We start from the raw sequence: 24,773 nt of genomic DNA on the forward strand, positions 1-24,773 counted from the left end.
AAACATTTTGCAATTTACCTTGCAGTTTGTACGTGGTGTTACACTTTCTGCCCAGGAGATGGTGCTATTCTGTGACTGTCTATCTTAACCAGGGGTGTCAAACTCAATCACAGCAGGGGCCAGATTTCTGGATCCAGGTCTAACCTGAGGGCCTAAAAGGGTCACCTTTTTAACCATAAACTCTCAACCTCATTTCACCAGTAAAGAAATATACAAAAAAAAACTTAACACTGAGCATAAATGTTTATGAAATTTAAAAATGTAAAAAGATAAGTTTAAAGGCTCACAATCTGATAAAATAAATCTATTAGTTCAAAAAGGTCAAAACATGAAGTTGTGTTGAAAATATGAGATAAAAAAGAATATGACTCAAAATTTAGAATTAGGAATCTTAAAGCTCAAAATATTATATGAGAATTCAAAACTACTAGTTGAAATGCTCAAAGTATGAAATTAAAAGTCAAAATCCTAAGTTTGAGTCCTAAATGTGAGATGCAAAATTGAAAGTATGAAATTATAACAGAAAATAGTTTCTTTTCCCACATTCCTGACTATTTATCTAATTTTTTTTCTCTTTACTTTTTCAGCTTTTATGACTTAACAAGGATATCTTAAATAATCAAGGATACGTTTACATTTTTATACCTGAGGAAATCCGCAGACCTCATACTGATGGGCCAGTTATAACAGAAATATGAGATCATCTTGCGGGCCGGATTCAGATGTTCCATGGGCCGGATTTTGGCCCTTGGGCCTTCAGTTTGACACCCCTGATCTAAACAATCTTGCAGGATTTGCACATGAAAATCTGCCATTAGAACCATTAACTTTCATCCTCTGGCCAGTAACAAGCACAGATATTTCTGCAGATTCTGTGAATCTTTTGATATTATGGACTGTAGATGGGGAGATATTCAACACCTTTACATATTTTCTGGAATTCTTCCACAATTTTTAGACATTTTTTGCAGATTGGTGAACCTCAGCCCATCTTCACTCCTTTTATGCCCAACCATGTTACTGACCTGTTGCTAACCAACCTAATTTGTTGCAAAATGATCCTCCTGCTTTTTCTCAGTTCACTTTGTATCCCCGTCCCTACTTTTTTGAGGTGTTATGGTGACCTCAAATTCAAAAAGAGCCAATATTTTTCATGAAATGGTCAAATTTCTTAGTTTCAACATGTGATGTGTCATTTCTGTTCTATTCTGAATAAAGTATGGCTTTTTGTGTGTTGTAAATCATTGCTTTCTGTTTTTTACCATCTTTTTTGAAACTGGGGTTGTACACAACTGCACTCCATGTGGTTCTTCTAAACTACCAAGACTTTGATTTGTTGTTGTGTGCATGACTGTCACCAAACCTCTTAACTTGACTTCTGAAAATGTTGTTTATTTCACAAAGAGCACATTTTTACAACATGAAACAGGCAGAGCAGCGGCATGGTTCTATCAGCAGACCGGGTTCTGAACAGGTGTGAGATCTGTTGTGAGTCATCAGGTGCGTCTGGGTGGACAGGCGGGGCCCACCCGGCGGCAGTAACAGATGGCGTTGAAGAAGCGGCAGTAGCAGGAGTCGCAGGGGTCGCAGCAGGGCAGTGGGTAACCCAGACATGACTGCTGGTGAGGGATGCACCGACGAGGAGAACGCATGGCCCGACCCTGCAGCTGCAAGCCTGCGGAGTCCTGGAAAACAGGACGGAAAAAATTACAGGGTTTTAAACTCAAAAGTTTCAGTCCCAGAACGAGTCAGGAGAGATTTCTAAAACATCTTCCTGATGTTGATGTTGTCATATCCTCTGACTGACTCCTGATGTTCATTTAAACTCCTGAAAATAAAAAACCCAGCGTGAACGATGTTTGTCATGGTACTGTAACGCTTCAGTGGCAGCCAGGACCAGGATGTTTTCAGGTGGTCTGTCTCTATATCTGTTAGTCCTTCCAGACCAAAAACCCATAGGGCAGTGGTTCTCAGCATGGGGGTCAAAAGACACTGAGAGGGGGTCACCAGATGCCATAAGTATGAACATATATGCATAAAATTAGATCAATGTGAAATAAAACATGGTCATTTGGTGAGATTTATGCTGAAATCAAAGTAACGTTTATGTTTATTGATGACAGCAATGCATGTAAGTGATCAGTTTTTAAAAATTGTATTTAAGCTTTATCTAACCAGGAAAACCTCACTGAGACTACAAACTCTTTTTTTCAACCTTAGTAGCACTGGTGTGAGCGTCCTGGTGTACAGTTAATTCATTTTGGAGCTGAAAAGTGTGTCAAACTATTATTGGGTTCTAATGTTGAAAGTATTTATTTGTGCCACTTTTTAACCACTTTTCCCACGCAGTCCTGCCACTGCCTTTCACCACTTTTCATCATATTGCACAATTTGCACCCATTTTTGCCTCTTATTTTTGAATTTTTTTTGCACTTCTCTCCAATTTGGCCACATTTCCACCAGTTTTCCTCACTTTTCACCACCAATCTCTGCCACCTTTAATACATATCTGCCACTTTTTAATTCCATTTTACCACCTTTTCTGCCAGTTTCTTCCCATTATAAGCCTTTTTCATTTTTAAACCCCTTCTACCACTTTTTCCATCCATTTTTGCCACTTCTAATCCAATTCCTGACACATTCCACCTTTTGTTGCCTCTGTTGACCCATTTTTGCCACTATTAACCCCCTGTTCATCACTTTTTACAGCCATTTGACCACAGTTTTCAATTTGTTATGCCCCTTTTTCCATGTAACCCATTCCTGCCACTTTTTGCCCATTTTTCTGCCTTGGTTAAGTCATTTTTTACCTGTAAAACTCAGTTTTTCCAACTTTTTAATCTAATTTTTTTGCCTTTTTCACACATTTTGTCACTTCCAAGCCAGAATGGCTTCTGTTAACCCCTTTTAAGACTTTTTATGCCTGTTTTTGCCATTTAAACCCAATTTGTTTACTTTTGCTTATGTATGTTGCAATTTTTAATATGTTTTTTTCCACCTTTAATCCATTTTAAAATCTCTCCCCACCTTTTCTACAAATTTTGCAATTTTTGACCCTATTCAGACATTTTTAACCATTTTAATGTTGTTCTTACTGAAAGGAATTTACATTTTTTCAAAGTTGGCTATATACTATTGCACAAAATGATTTAAAAAATTGCTTTGATGAGAGTGATTTTAATTCAGGTAAGAAATTTAAAACAGTTATCACAGCTTAACTTTACAAAGGACCATGACTTTGCTGACTATCCAATTTGGCCTGGCCCCAAAAACTCTCTCTTTTATCCCCTTTTATTGGCAGCCTTGTTTACACTTGACTATTGTTGAATGTGCATTTGGATTAAATGCATATCACTTTAACAAAGACCTGGCTGAATCTTTAAGAAAGGTGTTATTTTCCAGAATGGTAGCTATGAGCTATGAGACGAATTTCTGTCTCTGTGTGCCATAATCAAGTGTTTTTCATTTATTCTAAATCATAACTAGATTAGAAAGACAAATGAAACCTCTGCTTTGTGTGCCAAGGATTGTTTTAGTCCTGACTCACTGGCCACAAAGCAGAATATCTAACCTCTCCCCTCCTGTTTTAGGCTTCATGATCAGAAGTGAATCAGACAGACTTGGATCTGTTGGTTGAAATCTTTGTAATTATAACTTCCCTATCCTAAATAGGCTGGATAAACTACAAGGTTCATATTACCTTCAACCATGATGACTAGAACACTGAATGAAGGTTTAGACTGTTCAGTGGTCCAAAACTAACAGGTGTTTTTCTGACAGATTTATAACTAAAACTATTTGTTAAAGAAATTATGCTAAGATTTAAACTTTAAACTCAGGTGTTCACCCCATGATGGCTTAACTTACCCTCCTGACTCAGATCAACTCCCCCCTGAACTGGTGAGTTGAGCCAGAGGAACACTTTTTTGGGGGGTCATATTTTCAGACACCTCTGTTTTAGATTCATGCTGATAATCTCATTTGTAAGAACAGATCTTAAATGATCATGTTTTCATTCTACTTCTGTCTCATTTTTTCTGATCTTAAGGACTGCATGAATAAAAACTGGCTCATCTCACCCCACTCTTCCCCGTAAGTCACACCCACCTCATCGTAGGAGCCTGTGTCCATCAGGAAGTGATCCTCCACGGAGTCCACAGGTAGGAGGACAGGGTCCTGTGGAGGATCAGGGGCGTGGCCTCTCTCTGCTGGACATCAGACAGAAAACAGCTGACTGGTTATCAGTTAATATGCTGTTGTTCTTTCTGAAGAAATGAAAACTACAGTTGACACAGTTCTGGCACTTAAAGTTAATCTAAAGTATAATGTGACTGTAGCCTCAGTCAGCTTCAACTCTCGTAGCAGATAAGGTGACAGCTCACCTCTTTATATCGTTGTTTCTGTTTTAACCAGCAGACAAACATCACTAATGCACTATGAGTCAAAGTTCAACACTGATTTGTATAAATGTGCCAGTCAGTCTCAGTTTTCAGCAAAAAGTGTAGTTTTTTTTTTCAGTGGAGCAGAACGAAGGGAAGTGGGAACTATGAACAGTTACCATTGGCCCCTGCATACCCGTCATTGTTGCCTGGCTTAATCTAACAGCACAAAAATGGTGGAGGCTACGAATGGCGAGGGAGAACTGAGTGACAGAGGTTTGAGACTTTAAATCTGACGTGTGGAAGCATTTTAGTTTCCTGATCTCAAGAAACGAGAAAGGAAAAAAGGTGACTGACAAACAAAAAGCAACTTGCAGACACTGCCAGACTGTGGTAACACACTTGATGGGGAATACAGGTAACATGAGGAGAGACTTGGCAAATCTTCACCCTGAAAAGATTCATGAAGATGCAAGGAGCAGGTAACCTGACACACTGTTTCATATCTCCACTGCATTGATGTATTTCAAATTCATCTGGGAAAGCTCCCATAGAAAGTGTTCAGGAAGGGCAGGACTTTTCAAAAATTCATGGAGGGTGATTGGAGGAGCGTTCTGCCCGTCCCGTTCATGACAGGTCAATCAGAGAGACAAGACAAAATGACATTGTACACATGCGCTACTCCTCAGCTGACAGGCTACCACTGCCACAGATTGTTGATGTTGGATCTTCTCTGTGAATAAAATTGATGCCAAGGCGAGTCAGGAGATGTGCAAGAGCATCTATTCGGTTGAGGTAAGCTTTCAGTGTGAATGCGGTCCAGTTTCAATTGAACTGCCGCTTTCCCACATTTATCTAAGCCAATAGCTACTATTGGATACACTGGCAAACCCATCCTGAAGCAGACCGTATGTAAAAGTTTTCCTGAAATAAAACACCGAGCCCAATGGGAGCATCACAATCAGATTTCTACACCTATATGTGACAGCTCGTTTGGTGCTTGGGAGTGTTTTGACTGAACGGTTGTTACTCACCAATGTCAGACATGAAGGAGGAGTCAGATCTGCGTCCGGCTGCTGGACCTTCATCCAGCGGGACGTTTCCATGGACCAAAGAGGAGGAGAGGCGCAGCAAACTGAAGGAGCAGCAGCAGAGCAGCACAAAGCCAAACATCCTGCTGTGAGAGACAACTGCAACTCCCACAATCCTCAGCTTCTCCAAGAAGAGCCTGTGTTTGAGTAGAAAACAAGATCAGCTCCACTGGAAGTCGTGACTGTGTCTTTAAAGGTCTGTGAATTAAATTTAAAGATATCGAATTATAATTCCTGCATTTTTAGACTTTTTCCCGCATATTTGATTGCATGCGTGGAATATTTTGAGATTGCTCTTTGAGAATCAAGTGCCAACTTCCAGTGTTGAATTATGAAGCCAATGTAGAAGTGTGAAATCTGCAGCTCCTTCAGTTTTTACATTAGTCTGCCTACAGCAGCACCAGAGGTCAAATACAGAACATCTGACCATGCCTATTTTCACACCACAAAAAAAGAAGGTAGACCGTCAGGAAATCTTTGTACATGTGACAGAAACTTTCAAAATAAAAGGCTGAAACTGCTCTAAACTCAGTAAAGACACAAGAGAGAAAAATTTCTGAACTTGACAGCAAAAACCCTCAAAAGTCGGATTCAAATCCCAGAGTTCAGTCTTTCCTCCTCAGTGGGCATGCGACTGATTGAAGAAAAAATATAAAATACATAGAAATAGAATTTTTTTTTTTTTAAGGGTTAAAAAGAAGAAAGTCATTTTTTTCTTTCTGCATTAATGTCCATTCCAGAAAACACTTCTGTAAATTCCACAAAATTAAGAATATCAACAGACCTTTAACGTTGACGTCACTCTGCATATCATTGAAATTGTTCTGTTTTTGATTCATGAATGAAGCCGTATCAAAGAGAGTGGGTGAGAGACCCTGACTGACTAAACGAGAGAGCGGTTACTCACCTGTTGCTGTAAGTCTTCGCTGTTTCTCTCTCTCTCTCTCAGGAGGCCATCGGGCAATTTAAAGGCCACCAGAGGGGAGGAAGGTCACATGACCAGCGAGGGTAATGAATGGAGGGATGTGTGACCCTGGGAGAGAGCATCTAATGAGTCCAGATGGAGAATGGAAGTCAATTTTATAGGCACGTGCAGTATATTAGGGTGAACGCTAGGGTGTACGACAGCATTATTAAGATAGGAATTTAATTCATCAAACATATAAGATTAAATGAATCTCTGCACCAGCAGAGAGATCTTTTTCCCTGAAAAACAGATGAATACAACCACAGACATGCAGCACACGGATAATCCACCATGGTACTGAAAGCATGCTTCTTTATACTGCACAGCAAAAATGGAAGCTATCAATTAGTGCCTTGAATGTGATTTTCTCTGGGAAAACATCCTGATTATTACTGATACAATATTCATTAGATTGAGGAAACTTACTCAAAGCAACAGTTATTTTTCCCCAGCTTTAGAGAATAGTTGTGGTCATTCTAATGATACAATATTTTTTTTAACAGGGATGACAGCACCTGGTTGTTTGCTCTCAGCACTGTGTGACTCCAGCAGTGGGCCACGGCTTTCTTGAATTAAGTTCCACTTATCAACACTAGTTCACACACCGGGAAATGAAGCCAACCGGCCTGTCTTGGTATTGTTTGATGCAATAGTGAACAGATATAAGAGGTCGGTGATGGATGAATCTAGGATGAAAAAAGAGAAAGTAACGGTGCAAGAAGGTGGGCAAAAGTAGGGGGAGAACAGGGTTGGTTGTCACACTTTTTACTCTAGTGTGAATTGCTCATCATCAATACATCTTTCAGTGGTCATTCCTACATTAAATTGAAGCTTAAGGTGTTGGCTTGAAATGTACATCTCTCTCATTTTCCAGCTTCTCTTAAAAAAAGGTAATTAGCTATCAAAGACACTTTGACACATTGTGACAATCAATTTTCTTTATAAAAAGCTGGTGAATGTTAGTTAAGATAAAACCAAAATTGTGGGTACATGCTGCAGTGACTGTCTTTACACCAAAGCACAACGAGTCTTAAGTTCCACCTTCAGGCAAAGCACATCTTTGCTAATGTTAGCAAAGACGCGAACAACAACACAGGATCATGCCATGGTCATACCACTCTCTTCAGCTGCTTCAGGACAGTTTTTTCTTCAGCTGCTCAGATAAAAGTGCTCCAAAACTTTGAGTAAGTCCTGTTTATTAATCCAGTGTAGAAATCTGTGGTGGGACTGGCAAAATTGAAGGTAATTAGCAAAATTTACAAGCTGAAGACGACAATATGATGCGTTCAAGTAACCTCAGTAAATTAGACGACTGTATTCTATATGTTAGGAGGCATTCAAATGTCACATAAAAATGGCAAAATTTAGTCTTTTGCGCTCTCGGAGTCATCTTGTTCATCAGGTTCACCGCAGTTCCAAGTTTTCTCCATTTGTGGACAATGGCTCTCACAATCACCAAGCCTTAGAAATGGATGAACACTCTCCTTGTACCCCAAATGTATCTGAAAACCAAAGGTTCAAACTGAATTTCTCTGTGAAATAAAAATGTGTAGGTCAAAACCTTTGGCGTCATGTTACAGTTTAAGTTGGTTTTGGTGGGCCAGATTTCAAATTGGGGTAAATCATACTGAAATTTGACTTTATATTCATCCATCCATCTATTCATCTAAGTTTCTATGTATGTATGTATGAACCTACCCACCCACCCAGCTAGCCCACCCACTCACCTACCGACCTATCTAAATACTGACCTACCCAAGTAAAGAAAATGGTCCATTCAATAAAAACAGATTTTTTATTTCCTAAAAACATTTAAAAATGTGAGTGAGTGACACAATGCTGAGAAACTGAGAACATATTCATTGAGCAACCTTTAAAACAAAGTCAAAGCAGATGGCAGAAACTGTATCAAACATTTCCATTTTAATGGTTGGACATAGGTTTTATTTGTGTTGGAATATTTCTAAAAAGAGTTTGTCCAGTTAATAACTGATGTTTTTAGCCATGTTAACTCCCTGATCTTCCTCTGTGTGTTTTATTGAACATTTTTAAAATTAATTTCCGGATCTTTCTGAAATGTTCTTCAACATACTGATGAACAGAGCCCATCCTCTTTTATTATCTGTGTTGTTTTTGAGGAAGAATTCTTTGTGCGTGGGATTAGAGAACATTAAATCAGCTGCTTCCTCAATCTGCTTCCACATTAAACTCTTCGTCCCCGTCCATGAAATATGGCGCTGATTCTCTGAACCGTGACACGCCGATGACATCAGAGCTGCATTTGTCAGGTAAACCCTGATTATTGTCCATCAGGAGGAAATGTGTTTTAATAGAACATGTTGGACCTCTTTATGAACAAAAACAACAAGGGTTGTGTTTTGATTTAAGTTAGGCTGTCGCTATGGCGATACTGTGAACCTGAACAGACGAGGTGTTTCAGATGTAAACCAGAGGTTGGCGTGGAGCATCATGTCATCATCACAAACAATAAGAAGGCCACTCTAATTGTGACAAGCCTGCCTCAGACAATAGACTGTATAAACATGGACGCAGTCTCAATAGCTTCACCCGTATGTTTCTGAGAGGCGTTCTGAAGCCCAACCATGGTGACTGTGATAAAGGCTGTCTGCAATCGATTGATCCCAATGACGCACGGAAGTCAGGAAATGGAAAAAAAACTGGGTAGGAATCAATGGGATTTAAAGACAGTCGAAACGCTGAAGCTTTAGGTGGACCTGCAGATATCAGCCTAAAATTTCTACGTACATTCAGAATGATCCCTTCACATTAAGAAGTTCAATAAAAATGCCACAGTGTCAGAGTGAACAGAGAAAAACAGAACAAACCAACCATGGTGTTGTAAACAAAGACATATAAACAGGGCTGTCCACAGAATTCACTGAGCCCCTGACAACAAAAGAGAATGGGTCTACACAGTTGTGATCTATTGATGTCAATGCATGTGAACGCTACGTGCAGAACTGGTGCTAGCATCCTGGTTAACAGTTCCCTTGTTTCGGACCTGAAAAGTCTCTTTCAATGCTTTTCCTGCCCTTTTTTGCCACGTGTTTACAATTTCTGATCCTTTTTTGCTGTTTTGGCCCTTTTAAGGCACTTTAAACACATTTTTTGCCACTTTAAGCTAATTTTTGCCACGGCTTAGCCACGCCCATTTTTGCAACCTTTGGCCCATTCTCCACTGCCACTTAACACACTTCTTTTTGACATTTATATCCCATTGTTGCCTCTATTGTCTCATTTATTTGCCTATGTTTTTGCCAGTTTATGTCTATTTTGCTGCTTTTTGGCCAGTTTTGCCACTTTTGGGCCGCTTTTCGCCATACCTTGCCCCTTTTCACAATAATGTAATTATTATCCATTAAAGTTTGTTTAGACTTTGTGTTTATTTTCTGGTATCTAGTTGTTTGTGCCTATCATGGTCTAGATCGGAAGTCTAACATTACTTTCCAAATGGTTTATTTCAGTGTGCCCATCCATGTTGTTAACTTTACAAATAAGCAGGTAATACTTTTCTTTTAAAAAGATTTTAACTTTTTATCTGACCATTTTAGCCCCCTTTTTACCCAGGTTTGCAACTATTATCTTGTTTTTGCCACTTTTTAAACACTGTTCACAATTCTTCTGCCCAGTTTTGCCTTTCCTAACCCATTTCTACAGCTGTAGTCCCATTTTTTCTACTTTTAACCCCTTTTTGCCACTTTATGACTGCTTTTCACAATTTTTCCACCTATTTTTGTTCATCTTAACTCAGTTCTGTGGCTACTATCTTGTTTTTGCCTCTTTAAACCCATTATGCCACTTTTCATTTTCTTTTCAGAATTTTCCACCCATTTTTGTCTTTCCTAACCAATTTCTGCAGCTTTTATCTCATTTTTGTCTTTCTGTTTAAGTCAATGTGGCCATCCACATTGTTTGCTTTAAGAAAAGAGGTTAACATCTTCAAAGAAAAAGCTATATTTGCACTACAGCACAAATAAATAACTATTCAGGATTAAAATCTAAAATTGTTATCATGGCTTAACTCTTCAGTGAACCTTGATTTTGCTGACCTCTATGGGCCCCAGAAAGCTCTCCTCTTTATCCCCCTTATAGGCCGCCTTTCATGTAAACTGTGTTGCATATTTAGCTCAATAGGTCTTTTGTATTTGCACTATGCCACTTAACTCCTGCTGCTTCAGGAAGTAAATATTGTTAAAATATACAGTCCTTGACCCCCTTGAGTATCCTGGAAGCCACTGATAAATTCAACCCTGAACCCCAAAAGGTTGGCAAGCTTTAAAATAAATAAAATCACAATTCAATGATTTACAAATCTCATACATTTTATGAGATTAAATTTTATTCAGAATAGAACATAAACAATGTGTCAGATGTTAAAACTGAGACATTTTACTATTTCACGAAAGATATTGACTCACTTAGAAATAAATGGCAGCAACACTTAAAAAAAAAAAAACAGTAGGGACAGGGCCTATTTATGATTGTGTAGGATCCCCTTTCTTTAATAACAGTCTGTAAAATGGCATCTGTGGTTTGAGAATTTCACATTTGGATTAATCTGACCACAGAACAGTTTTCCATTTTGCCTCAGTCCATTTTTAATGAGCTTTGGTCCAGAGAAGACAGAGGAGTTTCTGGATCGTGTTCACATATGGCTTCTTCTTTGCATCATACAGCTTTAATTGTCATTCATGGATGGCACAGTGAAATATGTTGACAGTGATTTCTGGAAGTGTTCCTGAGCCCATGTGGTGTGTCCAAACTTTTTCCTACTGAAGGCCACAGACAGAAATAAAGGACAGTGGGGCCACTTAATGTACCTCACTCAGAGGATATTAAAGTTAGTAAAACCAATCTAGAATAGGCAATATTCTTACTGATTGAGTATGCTTAAATGGCTAGTTAATAACGGTCAGAGGAGCCCTGGTTAGTTCCAGCTACCACTGGCGTCGCCTCTTGAATGCTTTTGGTACTGACATTTGCTGTCTTACTCAACAAGCGTGTTTCAATAATTTTATTTTTTGCCAATATTTTTACATTTACATTTGTCTCTATCCAGTCATGAAAAAACATATCAATAAATTGTTCTTTTCAAATTGTTTTTTTTTTTTTTTAAAGAATTAGCACAGGAGCACCACGTGCTGAATCTAACAGGCACAATACAGTCAAGCATAAGCCTCATGATGCAATGTTGGCTATATTTATTTATTTATTTCCTTAAACTTGCTTTGGCAGCCAATCAGAAATGGACTGCAGGCCAGATTTGGCCACGGGCCATAGTTTGGATACTTCTGCATAACAGAATCATTCCTGTTTTAATACAGTGTCACCCGAGGGCCTGAAGATCACAAATATCCAAGATTGACCTTCAGCCTTGTCCCTTAAGATATCTTCAGATTCTCTAAATCATTTGATGATATACATTACATTACATACATTACATTGAAGAACAATTGGCTAGGCTGGGCTAGCCATCATATTCTTCATCAGTATGCATTTCCGTGCTATGAGGCTGACTCTGTTTAGTTCTTACCATAGGAAACCCACAGAATCACAGATTTTCAGAGCTTCTGCAGCTCTGTCAAACTGTAAAATATTTCACACTTGGGTTTGTAAAATTCGTTATTGTTGTAAAAAAAAAAAACTTTTTAAAGAGGATGCTAAAAGGTTTTATCTTGAAAGCGATACTTTCTGTGTTTGCTCTAATCCTGAAACTCAAAAACAAAGCAAACAGCCCCCGTCGTGTATAATTGTGTATCGGGGCCTCAGGCAGACGTCATGAAGCTTTCAGCATGTCACAGAAAGGTAAAAAGGACACATACCTGCAATGCATGAGCAATAATGATGACTGATGGTCTTTATCTTGATCTACTGTCTGTGCTTAAACAGTATAAGGCTCACTGAACAACACACCAGCAAAAAGGGTCCCACTTGGCAATCCAGGCACAGTACTGGCGTTTTGCTGACTGTTGGTTTGCACAGTTGACTTATGGGGTCCAATGTTTAGGACATAACTGGATATAGGGCTTTCTTAACTGAGAGTTTATCTTTTCAGAAGTGCACAAGAGTTTTCCATTTATTTCAAATGTGAAATAAAAAAAAATCAAGACTGTCTGCACATGAAAAGAGAAGTCCATTTAAAAAGGAGTTGAAACAACTTCCATGAGAAGAAACAGTGAGTGAACTCTGCACGAATAGATGTCAGTTACCTGAGAAAAAAATCAGTATTATAAACACAACACACACTTTTAGGCATCACTGCGGATTTTTAACAAACACTGTGAATGTTACATCCTAACTCTGCTGCCCCCTAGTGGCCACACGCTTTTAAACCTGAACTCTCAAAGGTCACAAAGTTCCGTCTATAGCAGTGTTACTCAACCCTCCTCAACCAAAGAGCCAAGTTGTTGAAACAATACCTTGCAAGAGCCACAATACAAACCTATACTATCTATACTCAATTAGATAACCCAGTTAGGACTATTTTGTGAAGAAACACGCACAATGTGTGGTTGTAACTGTTTTTCTTTATTCGCAGTTAGGTAATTGCTCTTATTTTTGTTATTGATATCTGGCAATAAGGCTGTTCTGGGATGCCCCTGCTCTACCATGGGTCTACATGGAAAGCATTAAGCAGGACCAGCACATGTTCCTGCTCTTTCTGTGCCTACAAGGAAAGCCTGAGACAGGGAGAAAGGCCACAGTAAACCCAGATCAGAGCAGACATCAATGACTACAGAATGACATTGATTAAGTCAGATATTGCATAAAGGAGGAGCTGGGTGGAGTGCTGCAAAAAGCAGTTTGCAGAGGGATCAGTAAAACATAGCCTGGGTAAAGCCAGTTAAATATGGCAGCATGGGAGCAATTAGCCCATAGCATGCTTAGAGCAAATCTATTTAACTGTATTATTGCCCGAACCATCTAATAGTATAATTGCCAGAAAATTCTAATAAATAAATCTGGAGTCCTTATGAAACTTTTTATTGCATTTAAGTTTGTTTTTTTTTAATCACATTTAATATGTCAGGTGCTTATTTATTTTTGCTGCTTAAATACACATGAAACATTTTATCTAACCGGATGCTTTTTCTCAACTCTTTCTCAACTTCTTATTCTGTTCTCTTTACTTTTATTTATTTATTTATTTATGCTAACCATGAATGACCAAAAATATGATAAAACTGTGTATATGGTTTCTAAAATGATCAGTCTTTAGTAAAAGATAAACTGTAAAAAGCAAAATCTGTGCAAGTGACCCATGAAAACAGACATCCCATTAGTTAAATATTATTGCCCTAAAAGCTGTACATAAAACTTTACCATGAATTTCCTCATTTACCATTTAATTGCTTAATTTGTCTATGTGAAAACAGAAAAATAATTATGTTTGGTGTGATACAAACATGCTAAAGTCCAAACTGAATAGTACTTTTACCAAGAAAAAAGAAATGATCTGTGTTTCAGCTGAGTTTAAGCAAATCAGGTCTGCAGGGGCCCCAGCAGAGGGCGCCACCCTTACACTGGAACTTCTACATAAAAACACGTCCCATAGAGACTCAAAGAAAAACACATTTAAAAAGGACTGATGCAAAGTTGTGAAATAAACAAAAACTGTGACAAATGATGGCACAAGAGGGCAACACGCTTATGAACACTGATACACAATAGGCCTTTGTACAGTCTGGGACTGTTTTACATTTGTTTCACTTTTTTAAAAAACTTTGATCCAGGAGAAACTCCAGTAAAAAGATTTGTATTTGTCAAGTTAAATGAACTGAAAAACTGTGGGCAGTAATGGACTATGAACACTATCTGAGCAGACTTTAACCCATTATGATTTTGCCCTCAGGCAGTGATCCAGTTGCCTTGTCATTAAACTGACACCTCTACTGTGTTGGTTATCACAACAAATTGAAAATTGAATGTTGTAAACTATTATTTCCACATGATAAAATTGAAATAATGTCATAAATAAAGATATGCACATGTACAAGACTATGTACAGAAGTATCTTTTTTTGTTGTTGTTTTGTTTTGTTTTGTTTGTTGCCTCAGGGCATCATTACACAGTTAGGTCACTTTTGACAGACCAGTCATGCTGAAGTAGGGCTTCTCTGGTCCTGGAGACAGCATTGTTCCCTGTATGTTTCGAAACCTGCCTGCTTCAGTACACCTGATACAGAAGATCAGGTTGTTGGACAGCTTGTTGTTCCCCCTCACCTCTCCTGATTTACTTGATCAGCTGGATTTTGAGCTGCAGTTTAGAATACAGTTGATCGAATAAATCAGGAGAGGGGTAGGGAGAAAGGGCCCAAAGGTTTAGGACCAAAAAGCATTTAGTTATAACTTTTAACCCTATAGAACCCAGCTTAGCACCGGCGCTACAATAAGCATATCCATTTTTGATTGGCGGTAGATTTGAAACCGGATAAGATAGATCGATCATTCTTTTTTTATATAAAATCTGGGGAGTTACACTAACATTTCACACATTCACCATGTTTCAGAGAGCTTTTTCGTTGCAGTGATGGGTTTGTAAAAATACACAACAAAATGCACATAACAAAAATCATTATAAACGAGACCACGGGTGTTTGCAGCACTTCCTACATTAAAATAAACGTCATCATGTTGTGGGCATGACCCGTCACATGATTCTTAATTGTCTACCTCATAGGCTCCTCACCCCAACAACAGGAAGTGGCATATTCTCCCAGGAGTTGTATTTTTTTTGCGGAATACATTGAAGAACTTAGCCTGCACACATACTCGTCCTCGCTCTCATTTCACCTCTTCTTTTTTACAAAAACACTCAGACACACAACCCACACACACCAGACATCCATCACACACACCTTTGACACACTTCCACACATATGTTGTTATGGATTTGCAAAACCCTAGTCATGCCAAACAGTTTTAGAGCTGGCGTGAAGCTTTTGAACTAACTACAGTGTTGGATGAAGAATTCAACTACTCATCTGGCTTGTTTTTTTTTTTTACAGGTCACAAAATTGAATATGTCTCAAAAAGCAAGTTATGTACAGACTCCAAAGGATATTGTGCAACTTTTTGACATTTACATATTTGAGGGATACAGCTGTGCAATTTCTGTATTTTGAAAAATAGTTAAAAAAAACAAAAACTATTTTAATTTTTTTTTTTTAGATTTCTTGCACTTTTAAGCAATTTATTGTAGTAGTTAAGGCATAATCCATGCATATTATTAAAACTTGGGACATAAGGATTATATTGATGTAAAGCAAATAAAAGTACTCCTAAAAATGGCACTACAATATGTAAAAATGTAAGAATATGTCCTGGCAGACTTGCACAATGGTAGATTTTAAAGGGTCAAAGCATTGTCATTGATGTTAATAATATAATAATGACTATGGAATCCAGACTGTCCAATCAAAATAAACTTTTTGATATGAATGAGTTATGGTGCATGTGTAGATGATGGTGTTTTTGGGTCCTTGGAGGCTGCAGAGGACTGTTTCACTGTCTTCTATAGGAGATGACCTGTTTACTGCATCCACTGTAACTGATTTCCTTGGTTCCTCTAGAAATACTGTTACAAAATTGGTACTGAAACAGGTTTAACTAACACACCATCCAGACACACAGATCTGAGGTACTTTTGATATATCAAAAAGGACCTCCAAGAAACCAAAAAGTAGGGTTAAACATTTTTCCTCAAATAAAGTTAAATAAAATAAATAGATTAAGATATCACATCACAGAGAGTTAAGTCTGTTTTCTCTTTGCTGTAGCCTATCACACACACTGAAGTATTCGTTAACTCCGGTATTATGGGGGCCATTAATAGTTTACAGCTCCAACTGTGAGTCAGACGTATTTAAAGAGATTAAATGCAAATATAGTCAAAGTCTTTTTATTCTAACCCCTCCTTCACTGACTCACCGTCACCTGACTGATCGATGCTATCCCTCACACTTTCACTGCTGTCAACACGCAGACAGCACCAATCGATCAACAGCGCTACGTGATCCCAGAGAGCATCGATCGGTCATATATACATCAGCTGAACAGGAAATCAGGTGCAGGCTCTCGGAGACCCTCTCACAGGGTCCAGCCCGGAGCTTTCAGTCATGGTCTTCGAGTCTCTGGTCAGCGACCTGCTCAACAGGTTCATCGGAGACTATGTGGAGAACCTGGACAAATCCCAGCTGAAGATCGGGATCTGGGGAGGTAAGCTCAGTCAGGAGCTAGCATGCGGCTAACGCTGTAACGTATGGAGACGTGCCAAATTCCGTTTGGAAATACACCACTTCAGAGTTTCAGGCTTTCTGTACAATTATTATCAGCTGTTTGTCATTTCTTAACATCGTACTCTCAAGAACCTTGTCTACTCTCATATTCGGCTGTATTTAAACGAACTAGTTTGTTGCTTTAAGGATGCTATTTAATCTTAAATTAAAGCTCCTCTGCTGTCACTGCCACATCTCTACCAAAACACAGCGATGCCAAAGCGGAAGAGAGCGCCTTTTAGTGGTCCAGATATGTTGTCATTGGGTTTCATTTTTGCCGAAATGACTACCGGGTTATAAAAACCCACCCAGTTATGTGGTTCCCTGTTTTATTACCACAGTAAATATAACAGGAACTGTCAGCTCCTCTAAAGGCAGTCCTGTCTGCACCTTTCTGCTCTGTCCAGGTGAATATGTCTGATCTCAGATCAGCCTGTGTGGGCTGTCCTTCTGAAACTGCTGCTAATCTCGCTGACTGGCAAATAGGCTTAATTCAGTTTACTGAAAGATCAAACTTGCTGCTTATCAGCTCAGAACACAAACACAGTGTCTGCATGTCCTGTAGGGTGAAAACAGATATCCTCTGTCTGGACGGAGACTTGTTGTTGAGCTGGATTCTGTTTTAGGAGTTCAGACACAAAGCATGTGATGGACATGAACAAAAAATGTAGTACCATGGAACAGATCATTCTTTTATGTATTTGTGATTCAGTTGGCTTCACATAGTTGGCTTTTCAAATGTTTCTTTTTGTTTCACTCTTGATGCAAGTGACATTGCATCTTTACAGAATAAAACCAGATTAAATACTGCACCAAAACTCCTACTAATTACTGGGTGAGATTCATATGTTAATGTAGAAAGCCCAGTTTTTACCCTGACTTAACCATGAACTTTACCCTCTAGCCTCCTCATATTCCCCTCCCCCACGATTCCAATGGCTGACAGGCATTAAATTGTGGGACGACTTCTTGCTTTAGGAGATAAGTGCAAACAAGCAAGTCAGGAAATTTTCTGGGTAGGGTATCCTGAAACTTTCACGGTTGCATATAGGGCTCAATGACTTTGTAAAAATATCTAATTGTGCTTATTTTGACTCGTATTACAAATTAAATTTGATTTGTTGTGTTTAAGGAAGTGATCATTTTTATGCCACTCATTTTTTTCTTTAAAATTTTATTTATTTATTTGTTTATTTTTTGCCTTTATTGAAGGGCTGAACGACTGTGGAAAATAATCTAATTGCGATTTTTGTTCCTCTAATACTGGGATTGTGATTTGATATGCGGTTATTTCTTAAGTATGTATTTTCCAAAAAACACTACACATTAATCATCATTCATTCTAAACATAGCACAAAAAGTAAGGAAATTTGTGTTTGGTAGATTATTTCTTTGTTGTAACAATGCTTCTTGGTAATAAGTCTTATACTGTTGGAAAGCCTGTTTATTACCCTTTTAAATGATGCCACATTTGTAAGGAGCATGCATTTGTGGGATGAGCAGCAGAGCTGAGTATGTGGATTGTGCCTATGAAAAATGTGCCAATCTTCTCTGCCGATGCCAAACAGCTTATTTTGGTGTTGCTATTGACTCTTGTTTTGAGTCTAAGTTTATATTATAACAAACAATATTAGATTAAACTTGGACAGAACTATTCGAAAAAATATCTTACTGTGATAATTTTGACTCAAATTGATTTATGTATTAAAGGGGAGATAATTTTTATGCCATTCTCATATTTGATAAGAAAAATGTACAGAAATGAATAAAGTTGGGTTCTTAGTAGACTTTTCTAAAAATTGACATTTGAATAATTGCATGACATGTAATGCATAACATTTAAAGGTTTTAAACTAGTATTTTGGCACAGATTTCAGGTTCAAGAAATATTGCACCTCCTTCGGTTTGAAAATTGCTGCGTACCATATTGCAATTTGATCTGATTTTCAATTACCTAGCACTACTTTATTGTAGAGATAGGCCAGTGGATAGAGTCAGAAACAGGGATGGAAGAGTGAGAGGGAATGACTTGCAAGAGCCTCAGGGCCGAACCCGGGCCGCCTGCTTACATGGGGCGCCAGCCAACCTCTAGGCCATCTGCGCCCCATCATTCTAATTTTGTTTGTCAAAAACTAGGAATGCACAATATTGGATTTCTGTGCTATCTAATTTTATTTACAATTTAGATTCAGTCAAACTGACATTAAAATGTAATAACTACTTCAAGCCTTTAATTGCACAATTTAAAGTTTGAGGATGAGCAAATTAAAAAATGTTAGTCCTTAAAACACACTTTATAGTGTAAGAATGATAATATATAATAAAAAAAATGCTGATGTAGATCTGTAAGTTCAGCTTAAAACTCCACTAACTTATTTATCCTTACGTCCAATATTTACAGCGGATACAGGCAGACTTTAAAGCCAAAATATTGGTTATAAACATCAGCAGAATTTTTCATATCTGCCCGTACCAAAAAAATAACTTTTTTCATGCTAATATCTGCCGATACCAATGATTCACTTTTTTCATGCTAATATCTGCTGATAGCGATATCATGCTGATAATACCTTGCATCCCTAAGAAAAACATACAAAAGAAGCAACGTAGGATTTTTTTGCAAACTATTCTTTAAAAAAAATGACACTTGAGTCTTTGCATGCTCTGCATCAACAAAATGTTTTAAATGGAATTTTTCACTCATATTTCAGGTCAGAGAAATATTGCAGCTTCTGATTAGAAAATTTCAGTAGGCCATATTGAGATTTAACCTAAATTCCAATGAATTGCTCGGCTTTAACTGCATATGTGAGAAGTGCTCAAGTTTTATTGCCTGGACAGTCATGAATTTACTATTTTCCTGCCACACCTCCACACAGTTGAGCAGGTGGCTGTTCAACATGAGTCTCATTCTGCTCAAAATTTCTGCCTGTCAAGATTTTCCTTGCCACTCTATGCTAAACATTTTTTAGTGTTGGGTTTATGGTTGCTGGATCTTTTCAAATAAGATTAAGCATAGGGACGTGTGACATTGGATTTTTGCCTGACATCACGATTAGGGCTGAACGATTTGCAAAAATAATCTAATTGTGATTTTTATCCCCAATATTGCAACTGCAATTTAATATTCGATTATTCTGAGGTTCGTCACCTTATGTATTTTTCAACAAATTCAAGCAAGAAATCATTCCATATTATAGTCTACATTCTGCCAGGAAACTCATCATACATTAAACCATTTTATTGCAGAATGGATCTACTACAGTTTTACTTGGCAGAAAAGGCTCTCTGCTCAAAAGATGCTCCCTGGGTTAGTCATGCAGCTGCTATGACTATGCAGGGAGCAAATGGCTAAAAACCCCCATATAAATACACACATTTATAACAATGTGTATTGAAAACAGTTAAATTATTCAATTAGTACAATTAGTAATAGTAGAATGAATCTAGATATGAGGGTGCCACAAGCTTTATGCTATAAAGGAGGCGGCTGGGATGGAGGAGGTGAAGCTGGCTATCAGCTGATCACAACTTGGGACATGACATTTGTGAACTGACATTAAGCTTTATCAATTCTCTCATTGCAAATTTGATGTCATTTGCTTTATTAAAGGGCATTATCATTTTTATGTCCCTCATTTTGATTGACAAAAACATACATAAAACATGAAAAGGAGGATTTCTATAAAATCATTATAAAATCATTATAAAAACTGACACTTGAATGTTTGCATAATGTGCATAAAATATCTGCAGCTGCAAAATATAATATATTAAACTGGTATTTTGACACATTTCAAGTTAAAGAAATATTGCAACTTGTGCAATTTGTAAATTGCAGCAGGCCATATTGCGATTTAATCTAATTTGCGATTAATTGCCCAGCCCTAATCATGATGATGATTAGATGAAGCTCTAGTTGAAGCAGAAATGAGTGTCCCTTTCTGTGAAGTTTCAGTACTTGGTTAGGAATCCTTCTGCACAAATTGCTGCATCACTGCAGCATGCATGAAGGTGATCAGCCTGAAGCACTGCTGAGGTGTTTTGGAGCCCAGGTTTCTTTTATAGCGACCTTCGGCTTGTCTGTACTGTTGGCTCTGCTGCTTTCTCTCCCTCTTGATAATATTCCATAGATTCTCTATGGACTTCAGGTCAGGCAGGTTTGCTGGCCTGTCAAGCGCAGTAATAGCAAGGTCAACAAACCAGTTAGTCATAGCTTTGGCTTCACTGTAGGCAGGTGCCAAGACTTGCTATAAAAGGAAATCAGCCTGTCAACAGACGGAGGCATGAAACGCTCTGAAATCGCCTGATCGATGGCTGTGATGACTCTGGACTTTTTAAAACACAGTAGAAGAAGAAAGTTAAAAAAGAGAAATATGATTAAAAGGATCATGTGGTGTCTGGTTAAAACTCCCAACTCACTGTAACTGAATTGCTCAACTGCACACAGTAATGTAAGATCTGCAGTAAAAACCTGCCTTTACTGGCCTGTCCTCTAATTCTGTGTTTGTTCAACATGGAGTTAAGACAAAGTACGCTGTAATACTCCACTCTGCCTACAATCAAACAGTAAAGACTCAGTGATTCAGGTCATAAACTAGTAAGCCACGTGTCTCCTTTTGTCTTGTTCCTGCAGCTCTGAACAATGCTGGGCTGCAACCAGCCACTGTTATTTTTAGTAATCTGCTACTAATACTGTGGATTAATTGTTTCTACAGCTTTATGTTGCTATAAGGCAAGAAAATACTCAAAATACAAAGAAGATTTGGATTATTATGATAGAAAATCAAATAAAAATGATAAATACCCTCATTTAAGAGGCTGAAATCTGTCGACATTTTATCTGGGTGATCATGATTAGATCTCATACCAACTTTATTTCTTCAGCAGCACTGATGTGGTCTTTATGATAACCAGAGCATTTTAACCTGAATCTGATGTTTCCTCACGTCTCCATCACACGTTAGTCAGACAGTCATATGTGACGCAGAGGAATCCAAACAGACAGGTTCAGCCAATTATCCGACAGCTCTGTGGGAAAATAACCCGGAGGTGTTAGACCAGGTGGAAACCAGCAGATCTCGATCAATGTTATCGCTTCAAGACAGGCCAAACAGTGACTGATTATTAAATATCAACAGACAAATCAGTAACACTGCTGATTAAATTTCATCTGACAAGATCTGCATAGAATATTGCCTTGTTTTTGCTGGCCTTCTGAAGAAAATTCAGCAATTTGCTTGAATAGAGAAATGATTTAAATGCACATTATTGTAGGGCCGGGCAGTTAATCGCAAATTAGATTAAATCGCAATATGGCCTGCTCAATTTACAAATCGCTGAAATTGCAATATTTCTTTAACGTGAAACGTGTGAAAATACCAGTTTAATAAATCGATTTTTTGAAGCAGTAGAGATTTTATGCACATTATGCAAACATTCAAGTGTCATTATCTTTATAACGGTTTAAAAAAAAATCCTCCTTTTTGTGTTTAATGTAGGGCTGGGTATTGTTAAGAACCTCACGATTCAATTCGATTTCAATTCTTTAGGTTGCGATTCGATTCAATATTGATTAGATTTGATATTGATTTAAATGCTTCAATGTCGATTCAGTAAGAAGTAGAAATACACAAATAACCTGTTGACAATTTTTAAATAATTATTTTCATGCCCATGTGAACATATTTGGTAAGTCACCTCACATTTTTGAGCTATAAAACATCTGAAAATAAAAATTTGTACAATAATAACTTATTTATGCAGATGGAGTACAAAAGTAAAAAACATGACAGGTCTGTATAAACACTGAAAAAGTAAAGTGCATGTAAACTTAAATAATGTTTCTGTCCGCTTGGAAATTGTGATAAACCTCACATAACATGGTTATGGTTGGTTGTTGTTTGGTCGAGTGCGGCCTCCGTCCATACAACGCGAATCACACGCACAGCGACCCCCACTGGCCAGGAGGTGAATCGATTCAGAGGATTTGCTGAATCGATATTGAATTGGGGGAGGAAATATTGCGATGCATCGATTAATCGATATTTTTACCCACCCCTAGTTTTATGTATGTTTTTCTTTATCAAAATACCTTAAACAAAGCAAATGACATCACATTTGCAATACGGGCAAACTGAAGAAGCCTAGCGTTACTTCACAACAGTCATACCCCAGCTGCGATCCGCTGATGGCCAGCTTCACCTCCCCCACCCCAGCTGCCTCCTTTATAGCTTAAAGCTTGTTGCAACCTCATATTCAGATTCATGTTACTATGAATTAATTGTTTCTTAAATAATTTCATTGTTTTAAATGCACATGGTCTTATTTATAGAATTACTTATTGCTTTAATTTGTTGAAAAATACACAAGATTAACCCAAGAATAATCACATATCAAATTGAAATCACAGTATTTGGGGAAAAAAAATCGCAATTAGATTACTTTTGCAAATCGTTCAACCCTACATTATTGCCCTACACTAATTCCTGAACATGTATTTAGTTAGATGTTACGTTGTGTTTCTCTGCTGGGTGTTTCAAACTTTAGTGTCTGTAGTAGTTGCTGTGAAGACATCGTGACAGCTCCGGTGAGCATTTTTGGAAAGGTAGTTTTCTCACAACAGATTGCTTCTCTTTTGTCCTCTTGTCTTGAGTGGCTGAACTGGATGAGAAGAGTTTAAAACATGCTAACATGGTTCCAAGTAGCACTGAACGATTTTCGACTTTTGCTGATATCCGATATGCTGCTATTTCCAAGGCCATTGTTGCCATTTTACATTATAACTGATACTGGCCAGGTATAGGTGTCATTGTCCCTGAAGCCTAAAAATTGGTTGTGCTGGCAATAACTGCATGGAAGCATTGACAGCGAGTGTTTCCTATCACTGTGGATGAATTCTGGCCCACTCTTCTTTGCAGAATAGTTTTGATTCTGCTACACTGAAGGGTTTATGAGCATGAAAGGCCTGTTTAAGGTCATGCCATGACATTTCAGTTGGATTTAAGTCTGGACTTCGACTAGCCCACGCTAAAACCTTTATCTTTTTAAGCCATTCAGAGGTGGACTTGCTGGTGTGTTTGGGATCATTGTCCTGCTGCAAAACCCAAGTGTGCTTGAACTGATGGTGGGACTTTCTCCCTCAGGATTTTCTCTGGTAGAGAGCAGAATTCATGATTCCATCAATAACAGCAAGAAGTCCAGGTCCTGAAGCAGCAGAGCAGCCCCAGAATATTACACTACGACCACCATGTTTGACTGTGGGTATGGTGTTTTTTTTAAATGCTGTGTCAGTTTTACACCAGATGTAACAGGATGCACACCCACCAAAGAGTTCAACTTTTGTTTTGTCAGCCCACAGAATATCTTGGGATCATCAGAATGTTTTTAGTCAAATGTGAGACGAGCCTTTGTGTTCTTTTTTTTTTTTGGTCAGCAGTGGTTTTGCTTGGAACTCTCCCATGATGCCATTTTTACCCAGTGTCTTTCTTATGGTTGAATAATGAACTCTGACCTTAACTGAGTCAAGTGAGGCCTGCAGATTTTTAGATGTTGTTCTGGGTTCTTCTGTGACCTCCTGGATGAGTCGCTGATGCGCACTTGGATTCATTTTGGCAAGCCAACCACACCTGGTAAGGTTCACCAATGTTCAGAGTTTTCTCCATTTGTGGGTAATGGCTCTCACCATGGTTGGCTGGAGTCCCAAAGCCTTAGAAATAGACTGATAGATGTCAATGACTTTGTTTTCTCATCTATTTTCAAATTTCTTAAGATGGCGCCATAATATGATGCTTTTGTTTTTTTGTTTTTTTGTTTGTTTGTTTGTTGTTTTTTTTTTGCCGAGTTCACCTGGTCAGACAGGTCTGATTTTCTTACAAGCATCAGGTAGTTTTTGATGGCTTTTTTCCCTTAATAAATAAAATAATTATTTTAAAATTGCATTGTGTATTTACTCAGGTTATTGATGACTAATACTAAAATTTGTTTGATAGTCTAAATCATTTAAGATATGCAAAAAAACAAAATCAGGAAGGGGTAGA

The 24,773-nt window shown here is 38.1% G+C and overlaps 2 protein-coding genes across 4 annotated transcripts in view; one reads left to right on the forward strand and one right to left on the reverse strand.

Moving 5' to 3' along the window:
* Positions 1-1,484: 1,484 nt before the first annotated feature.
* On the reverse strand, positions 1,485-6,390 carry LOC121513508 (agouti related neuropeptide). Of its 2 annotated transcripts, none has more exons than XM_041793316.1 (4): positions 6,378-6,390; positions 5,414-5,607; positions 4,108-4,205; positions 1,485-1,685 (listed from the first exon to the last, which is right to left on the reverse strand). In XM_041793316.1, the coding sequence occupies exons 2-4, from the start codon at positions 5,550-5,552 to the stop codon at positions 1,497-1,499; spliced, it is 426 nt and encodes a 141-aa protein (XP_041649250.1). In that variant the 5' UTR covers positions 5,553-5,607; positions 6,378-6,390; the 3' UTR covers positions 1,485-1,496. The 2 variants fall into 2 exon arrangements, with proteins under 2 accessions (XP_041649250.1, XP_041649241.1); XM_041793307.1 differs by having other exon boundaries at positions 4,108-4,208.
* Positions 6,391-16,514: 10,124 nt separating this feature from the next.
* vps13c (vacuolar protein sorting 13 homolog C) overlaps positions 16,515-24,773 on the forward strand; it is a 104,225-nt gene continuing 95,966 nt past the window's right edge. For both annotated transcript variants that reach the window (XM_041793276.1, XM_041793295.1), the window contains exon 1: positions 16,515-16,675. In XM_041793276.1, the coding sequence (XP_041649210.1) occupies positions 16,576-16,675 (100 nt within the window). In that variant the 5' untranslated portion in view covers positions 16,515-16,575. The remainder of the gene's footprint in view (positions 16,676-24,773) is intronic.

The sequence above is a fragment of the Cheilinus undulatus genome, linkage group 1 (genome assembly GCF_018320785.1).
Source record: "Cheilinus undulatus linkage group 1, ASM1832078v1, whole genome shotgun sequence".
NCBI lineage: Eukaryota > Metazoa > Chordata > Actinopteri > Labriformes > Labridae > Cheilinus > Cheilinus undulatus.

What these genes read in the sequence shown, in the direction of transcription:
- LOC121513508 (XM_041793307.1), bottom strand. Translation starts at nt 5,552, where the DNA reads ATGTTTGGCTTTGTGCTGCTCTGCTGCTGCTCCTTCAGTTTGCTGCGC. An exon ending in CTCCTTCATGTCTGACATTG is followed by an intron (nt 4,209 to 5,413) that starts GTGAGTAACAAC and finishes TCTGATGTCCAG; the next exon opens with CAGAGAGAGGCCACGCCCCT. An exon ending in ACACAGGCTCCTACGATGAG is followed by an intron (nt 1,686 to 4,107) that starts GTGGGTGTGACT and finishes CCTGTTTTCCAG; the next exon opens with GACTCCGCAGGCTTGCAGCT.